Source organism: Macrobrachium nipponense, chromosome 2, assembly GCF_015104395.2.
Source record: "Macrobrachium nipponense isolate FS-2020 chromosome 2, ASM1510439v2, whole genome shotgun sequence".
Taxonomy (NCBI): Eukaryota; Metazoa; Arthropoda; class Malacostraca; order Decapoda; family Palaemonidae; genus Macrobrachium; species Macrobrachium nipponense.
Genome location: NC_087201.1, coordinates 130,474,638 through 130,483,840, shown reverse-complemented (window position 1 = coordinate 130,483,840; position 9,203 = coordinate 130,474,638). Strand labels below are relative to the sequence as shown.

Genomic DNA, 9,203 nt, shown 5'->3' with positions numbered 1-9,203 from the left:
AGATTAAATTTTAATTAAATATCTAAATTACTTTTCTTTCTAAATTCCAATGCTTTCATTCAGTTCACACCGGGATAACGTATTTCTGATTGGTGACCACCTGCAATATCATATGCAACTTATATCTGATTCCACTTTATGAACAAGTATAAAATCTTTGTGCCCCGCCCCCTTTACAGAAAAAAAGGAATAAGAAATACGTCTATACACGTATAAGCGTAAACATAAATACCAACAAGCACATATAAATAATATATATATATATATATATATTTATATTTGTGTGTATACATACATACACACACATATATATGTGTATATCATACATACATATACTGTATAAATAACTTAAAACTAATCCAACAATAACTAAAGCGATAAATTAATAATAGGGTTAAGATCGCATTTCCGAAAAAAATGAGCCCCACGTAAATGAAGTGAACTACTGCTGTTATTTTGAGCGAGATATGCAGCCAAGAAAATAACGGAAAAAATATGAGGGATATTAAGGGAGCAACTGAAGAATTAATTAAGATATGAATTCTAATTATGTGAAGTCTCCTTAGGTGGTGCCCGAAATCAGGAGTGCAAACTGATGTGTCCGTGATACATTCCTGAGAACCATGGCAATGATTTTTTATTTAAAGTTTTAATGTCTTGTATATCCCTATACAATTATTCAGTGGCTGTTACAATTGTAGATGGACTTCTAGTAAAGAATCATATAAAAAATATCGATGAGGCGCCATATAATTATGAAGGTTCAAACCCTACTCTGAACGTCTTAGAATCTTATGAAAACATTAATGAACCAGAATCTACTTGGCTTAAATCTTTTGGCATTTATAGCAAAATGTTACGTGACTTATTTTCATAATGGTCTGGTTTAAGTTAGTTTTAAATTTCCAAATACTCGTCGAGAAAAATAGTGGCCAGTCCACTCTATTTCCCTTCACAAGGACTGTGGGCGGCGCAGTCCATGACGAGGGGAGGAACACAGTCGGCCAGAATAGTCTTTGGTATCAAAAACTGGTTCCAATCATGGGCTCCCTTTTCAAAATCGATTCTTTTGCCTGAAAAGTCAACTTAAATGTGTGCAATCTGATGCGATGTAGGGGAGGTAGATGGCATTTAAGCTTCGAATAAATACGTCTTTCTATCGATCAATTTCTTTTTTTAAATACAAGTTATTTACATCATGTGATTTCCCCATGAGAAAAGTTGAATGAATTAAACTGAGACTACGAAGTTCATAAAAGCAAGGCACAGAAGTGTGATAATTTCAAACAGGATTAAACAAATTATAATTACATCGATACGGAACCTTTTAACCTTAAAAGCAATCATGCCATGTTAACATTAAATACTATGCTTAATTGGATCGTGCAGCCAAAAGCGGCAATGAACAAAGTGCCAGGCCAAGAGACATTTTCTCCTTTATAAGACTTATTCCTTTACATCAAGCAGAGGGGGAAGATAATCACAGCCGCCAGGGAAGGGAAATGGAAAAGGGAGCAAAGGGAACCCCATCGGAAGGGTAGGCATCAGGGTAGTCCTAATCTTCGTCAATTAGGGTAACCCACTTAAAGGAAACAGAAAACAAAATATGTCAATATGCGACTCGTTTGATGTTAAATTTCTTTATAGGCTACAATTGCATATTTATTTCATAAAGTTTTCGAGCTAAAATGAGATAAATAATTATAATCGATTAGAAGCTTATGACGAGATCTGACAATTCCAACAATGGATAAAATTTTACGTCCCTGAATATATCAGTTCTCAACTTTCTTTGAACAGCAATTATACACAGAGTATGAAATGTGTCATGGCGTCTGTCCGGCAAAGACTAAGTCACCAAAAGCGGTGTACTCTCAGGAATTTCGATTTTCGTATACATATTTTTCATGTTATGGTGACGTTCAAGTAAAGGTATGCCGGAATTAGATGCCTTGCACTAAATCTGCTAAAAGAATTGTAAAACAACTTTACATCTACAGCAAACAAAGTAACGTCGTTAAGGTTACATAATAGCCGGTGTGATGACAGTCTCAAATATTAAAATACGCGTTGATTCGCCGACTGAAAATTTCAAGTCCAGGACACTGTGTAAAAGCTTCTGGTGAAGAACTGAGATGAAATTATGGTATGATTGATATGGTTCAGTTGATTATAAGAACGTGATGTAAAACAGGAAATGATAAGTAGCTTAACATATAACAAATTTCTCTACCATTCCAACTAACAGCTTTATCTAAAAAATAATTGTCACCTAACATTACAAAAGAAGAATAAAGTCTATTTACTTATTAACAACTTACCAGCCAATATAAGTAAACAGCAATACCTGAAATACAAGTAAAGCAATCAGCATTACCTTATATAAAAGTTAAGCAAACAGCACCTGAAATATAAGTAAAACTAACAGGATCACCTTTAACAAAAGCGAAGAAAAAACATTATCCTGAGTAAATGTAAAGCAAACAGCACTACCTAAAATACAAGTAAAGCAAAATGTATCACCTTAAATACAAGTAAAGCAAACAGTATTACCTTAGAATACAATGAAAGTAAACAGCACCACCATAAATAAAGCAAACAGCATCACCTAGTTTTATAGTAAACTACACAGCGTCACCTTAAATAAAAGCATAGCAAACATACGAATTGTAGTACCTCATCAAATGGAGCGAATGACGCAAACAAGTACAAGTGGAATTCTCAAGTAAAGCCTCCAATTCACTCCTGGAGCTTGGTTAAGCTACTATGATTATCCAAAAACAATTTACTTACGAGCTTTTCCATGTCGTGAAAAACACGTACCTGAAATGAGAGATATACAGGATGAGTAATTAACTCAAAAAAAAAAAACGGTACACTTATAAATATTGAAAATAAAAAAATAAAAGCTAGCCTCTGAACATGAAAAAAAATAAAAGGTACTCTGAAAATATAAAAAAAAATTACAGGTAGACTCAGAAAATGAGAAAACCAAAAGGTAAACTCTGAACATAATCCAAGAAGGTACATTCCTCAAAAAGATTATTATTAAAGCCACCAATATGACAATAACATTTAATGGAAAAGATATATTTTCTGCTACGTAAAATTCTAAAAATCTTGATTGAAAAAATCTGGAAAACGATATTACATTCAATTCTATGATTTATGATAGAGCATACAAGATGGCTACTAATCGCAAGATGTTACAATAATTCTATGATCCGGGATAATGTAAAATTACTCGAAATACCGACTATTCGTTAAATAGATATTCTATTGTCAAATAATGGAAATTCAATAAATAATAAGATTTGAAATAAATCACGCAATATCTGCAGATATTCTTAAGAACTTTAATTCTTATAACATAAGGGAACATCAAATTAGTACCTGACTCTGGCGTTTTTCTACATTATGAATTCGTGAATCTTAAATTAAGAATGATCCTTTAATGGTAAAACCTAACAACGGAAAGTTGTAATCCCAAATATGATGAAGCTACTAATGAAATCAGCACAATGAATTTATGACATTTAAATAAAACTTTCAAGGCACACTTCAAAAAAGAAATGCAAGACGATCATTGAAAATTTCCAAATTTCCCAAATGGGAATCTCAAGTCAAATGTAGCTTCTAATGAAAATCAGCAAAGAAGAAAAACATCTTGACATTTAAGTAAAAATTTCAACCCGAAAAGTTAAAACATAAAATTTCGGATCGAACAATGAAAATATCCACAATTCTCAAATTGGAACCGAGGGCACGCTTTCTCATCCTTTCCCCTTTCATGCACGATAAAAATATTCTACTGAAATGTAATGACGGGACACGAGAGAAAAATTATCGTCGTAACTTTTCCTCTTGAGGCATAAACATGTCAAAGACGGATAATCGTTCCTTTTCACTAATGAGCCAAAATTTAGATGGACACGTATCTTACGAGAAGTTTTGCGTTGACTCGCAAGCACAAAAAAGAAAAAAAGTATAAAAAATACTGGCAGAAGTTAACACAGCAAACAATGTGAAAAAAATCACTTAAAACTTTTCATCTTTAATCAGGTTAAGAAAGCAATTCACATTGATAAGTTCCGGAAATATTCAATCACAACTCAGAGTTCTCTGATGATTGAAATTCTCTCTCTCTCTCTCTCGTTCTCCATGTCCTCAATCTCGTCTCTCTCTCCTCTCTCTCTCTCTCTCTCTCTCTCTCTCTCTCTCTCTCTCGTAGGTATATGTGCTTGAGCTATAATTTTGATTTTATAAGAACTTCCCGACTTCTGTTATTCAAGCTATTTCGTGCGAATGAATTTCTATTGTAAAAGTAAGCAGATACTTAATTCGTACATTAACATTTCTAGTTTCTTTCAGCTTTCAGTTACATAAATACAGATTAACAGATTATTATCTAAATCGGATGAACTTACAGTAAAAACAGTTAAAGCGCAAACATTTCCGCTGAAATAAAACGATTGGACCTCAGAGAGAGAGAGAGAGAGAGAGAGAGAGAGAGAGAGAGAGAGAGAGAGAGAGAGAGAGAGAGAGAGAGAGAGAGCTATCTGAATTCATAAGAGGAAAGGACGAGGAATGTCAACAATGAGATTCAAACGAATTCCAACTAATTAGAGAGCCGTGTGATTTCTTTAATCATTAACTTTATAAGTCGTCAAAAAGAAGTAGTGAGCAAGAGTCGTGTCCGTGATTTACTTCTTAAAGAAAAGTTTAGTGGGGGAAAAAAAAGTTGACGGAATTCTTTGTTACACTTTCATCATGATTAACAACAGAGACAAATGAGAATCTCCATTAAATCTTTTTCCTCTCTCTTTTCTTTTGAGGACGTCTTTACAGCTGAATCTGAAATTAAGAAAATTATGAAGAATTAGAGCATTGCCTCGCCTTATAATTTCTGGAAACTCTAGGATGAAAATAGTAAGTTTTTATTTAAACTTGTCGAAGAAAAATGAGTGCAAAGCTCCTTTCCGAGGGTCTGATATAATATGATAATTAATTCAACTGTAAATGAAGAAGACACACCGTAAAACGTTTTTTTCTGCAAAGGAAAGCCTGTATTTCAGGACACACTATGTCTCTTGTAATTACGTACCAGTCTTTACATTTACAGTAGTGGGTGTAAGATTTAAAGGAAACGAATAAAAGATTGAATATAAACACTAAAACTGGTTTTGCGTCAGTTAATGAGACAATGAAAGGAGGAGGGAAAACATGTAGTTATTTGAAACATTGTTTGATATGATGTATAGCGGGAAATAAACTACTTAATCAGTACGCTTGAAAACAATAATGTAGTTAATTATAGGCCTCAAATTATTCAGTAACCCCTTTCAAAAAACAGAATGTTCCATCCCTATAAAGTTTAACAAAGAATAATTGTGGTATGGTCCAACGAGAGAGAGAGAGAGAGAGAGAGAGAGAGAGAGAGAGAGAGAGAGAGAGAGAGAGAGAGAATAGGATAAAAAAAAGACAACAAACATTTATGGAAAAATGGCATAAATATTTTCCCCCTTGGGTTAAATACTGGAGGGAATAAGGGAGATACAAGAGGACGAAAATACTATGGAGCTAATTTTATTTTAAAAATAAGGCAGTGAATGTTCGTATTTAGCATTTCTGTATATAAAAATGTAGTAAAATATATAACTTTTGGACGGTTACCGTAAATGATCATTTTCTATTTGAAAGGTCTGACATGATCCGTAGACATATTACTATGAAAGCATTGCCTTCATTATGATTATTACTTACTGCATAAATATCGCCGATATGAAAATATGTAAGCTGAATATGAAATGTTTAATAAGAACTGTAATAATATTTTTCTAACTGTATATTGTTCAGTACTCTCGTTTAGATGGCCATTAAGAATAATTTACAGAATAAAGGAAAAGCATAGGCTCTCTAGAAATGAATACCAAACCAACCCAGACTCGTTTGCACAATTAAAATCAAGTAAAGAACATTGCAAAACTAAAATAATATCAATATCTATAAGAAATCTGATATGTGAATAGCGCAGTCGTATATAATTGGATTGAATTCTTTAATTCTAACTGCTCAAAACAAAACCAAATCAGGAGCAGTCAACAATGAACCCTGAAAACTCTTTCGCCTGGATGTGTTACAAGCATCTTAACAACGGATAAACAGAATAAGATGAAACTGACCACATTTTTACCCATTAAGCAAATTCTAGAGATAAACGTCTCTTGAAAGATATCTTTTCAACAGCCGGGATAGTTTTCTGACAGGAAATTGTCAAACTGATTAGATATCCCAAGTAACTTAATTATATCGAGTTTACCTAATGTCTCAGCCTGCCAAATCACATCTTGTTAAAACGCAAGCACATACACCAATACACACGGAGATTTCGTTACCGTATGTGATAATTTCAAAAATACAAGTAATTCTGATTTAGGATGAATGAATAACTAAAACCAGTGAGCAACAAATAAAAAAAACATTCTAAATCAGTAAAGAAACTATTAAAAGAACAGAGACTCAGAAGTAAAAGATTATCCAAAATTGATAATCCACTATTAAAACTTAATTACAAATATAAATAAATAAGACTGACCAAATCTGAAATTAATGTTCTACATGAGCCTGCTCATTTTAGGAACTCTGCGATGAACAGTAATTTATTAATAACTGACATATATATACTTTTAACGTCGAAAACATTGAAAAATTTCCCGACGGCAAAAATCTCACATCATTGTTCTTAGCAATAAAGACACGTCTACATACACATTCAAAAGAAAGAGGAAAAAATGAAAACTAGGGCGTCCTGTTGTTCCTCAGAGAAATACGCCCATCCTTTAAATTACAGTTATGTATTGTCATGCAAGACAGTTTAGTAGGTGCAGCTGCCATAGCAGAAAAAATAGCTGAAAAAGCAAGGTCATAATCAGCAAAAATAAACACGCCAATAAATTATAATACACATGGTTACTATACTTTCTCTCTCATACAGAATTGGCAAAAACAAAATAAACATGCAAAAGCACATATCGCAAAAGACTTACCTGAAGAAGTGCCAATAACCACGTAAAGAGGTCCGCGTTTGTGCAAATCTCCCGAGGAAACTACCTCTTTAAGCCTCGGTGAAACAGGTTTTGGAGGGGGATACGGCATGCTGCTACAGCGTGGCGGTGGTACAGGTCGACTTTTAGGAGGGTGGAAGATTTCCGCCTCTGAAACCCCGCAACTTCCACTTCTTAGCAAAGGGAGTCGTATTCTCAACCCATATATTTCGTGCGGTGGCTCAGACATCGCTTTTGATGGAAGATCAGGAGGTTCGATATTGTCATCCAAGGTCTTTGGGGGTAACTTTGGAGGTTTAGATGATGCTAACCTCTTAACCTTACGACCATCCGGGTTGTCTTTTCCGGCATCATCTACTACAATCGTAGGCTCTTCGGGACACAGTGTTTGTGTAGACGATGAAAGACTGGATTTATCAGTCTCTAAATGTCTAGCATTTCTTAATTTATTCAAGTCTTCGTCATTCTCTTCTTTTATTGATGGGTTAAGGGAGTGCCAATGTTTTACACCAATGTTGTAATGTAAGGAAGTCTGAGGACTTTCTTTCCCATCTGGGCACTGCTCTCCAACAGTAGCATAAATGGGCTCCTCTTGCCAACAGAACTGAGCCCTTTCAACACTCTCTTCTCTAAAGGAACTCTCAAAGACGTTGAGATACCGAGATTCAGGAGCACCTAGATCAGAGGTGTTAGCATAACGAGTTCCTGAACTGATGCAGCTTCCCGTTGTACTTCCTCTCAAAGAATCCTTATCATTTTTACTAAAAGCCCAAGGACGAGGAGGAACTTCAGGTGATTTTTCAATAATACGCTCTTCTGAATTCAGTCTACTAGTCATATATAAAAGGGTGGGATGATTATGACAACCTTGTGAATCTGCCATAGGATACCCGAGGTCAACTGGAGTTTCCGTAAGGAAAAACTTCTGTTGGCATTGCACATCATCAGCTTCAGCTTTTGTTACATGGACTGAGGGAATTGTACATGACTGCTGCCCAACTGCTGCATGAGAATCATCATCACATTCACAAGAAAATGATGGATAATAGCTTAAAGGTGAGCCATAAGGTGGAACAGGCTTCTGGTCTGCAGGATAGTACGAACATTTTGGGTCATATGCTGCATTCAGTGCTTTATGATTCCTTTGTGCTACATAGTCGAATGGGCTGCTTCTGTTTGGCATAGGATGATCATCAAAATAAATAGCAGTAGGGCCAGCAGATGATGTTTGTACACAATCTGATTGGAGAAGTTTGGTGCATTCAATTCTAGGTTCCTCATCCTCAAAGACAGCCCCAGCAAGCTCTTTCTTTTGTTCTTCTTTGGAAGATTTATTGGATGTAATTTCTCTAGTGAAAGAACGTTTCTTCACTGATTTCATTGGGATCTCGGACACAGTATCATGAAAATTTTCTTTTCTTTTCCTAATTTTCTTTTCATCAAAGTCACCAGTTTCAGAAGCATTAGGCTTAGGGTGCTTACTACGTACACCAGACCCTGAATTAATGAGAAAATGGTCTCTTTCCGTAGTTACAATGCGTCCATGTGATTCTTTTGGGGAGCCCGGCTTCTGAAGAGATTTAGACGCCTCAAATGGGTCAGATGCCTCCCGAACATGACAACAAGAAAGACCAGAGGGTGGTGAAATATCAGAGGATATTGACGGAGCACTGTGAGAATCTTCCATTATTTTCATGAGAGATTAAATAAGTTATTTTTCAATAGTAACTTCATATAGATTTCTCTGAAAATTAAAAGTAAATGAATGAAAATTTTACAATACACGAAAACTTTATGGTATAATGGATTCTGATTAAAAGTAATTTTCCATGGTCAAATGTGCATAAAGGTTGTAGTTAACATTTCATATAACTTACCACTGATGAACATTCATCTAATAAAATGAAATAATAATAATAATGAAATGAAGAAGAATTAGAAGAAGAACTAGCTCTCCACAACAGAAAGAGAGGAACTGGAAAGAGAAATAACACCCAGCAACGAAAGACAAGACGAACTAACCACAGAAGACGACAGGACTGATGAGCTATTAAACAACGGCACACGAAAAAACACTGAAGATGTAACATAGAGTCGGAATGGGTGGAAAAGATCAGACAATGGATGGAGCCAGATACA

The 9,203-nt window shown here is 34.8% G+C and overlaps 1 protein-coding gene across 1 annotated transcript in view; it reads right to left on the bottom strand.

The window, feature by feature from the left end:
• Positions 1-6,798: 6,798 nt before the first annotated feature.
• LOC135221314 (uncharacterized) overlaps positions 6,799-9,203 on the bottom strand; it is a 77,840-nt gene continuing 75,435 nt past the window's right edge. The window contains exons 2-3 of the mRNA XM_064259119.1: positions 7,047-8,808; positions 6,799-6,908 (exon numbers count right to left, since the gene is read on the bottom strand). Coding sequence (XP_064115189.1) covers positions 6,799-6,908; positions 7,047-8,760 — 1,824 coding nt within the window. The 5' untranslated portion in view covers positions 8,761-8,808. The remainder of the gene's footprint in view (positions 6,909-7,046; positions 8,809-9,203) is intronic.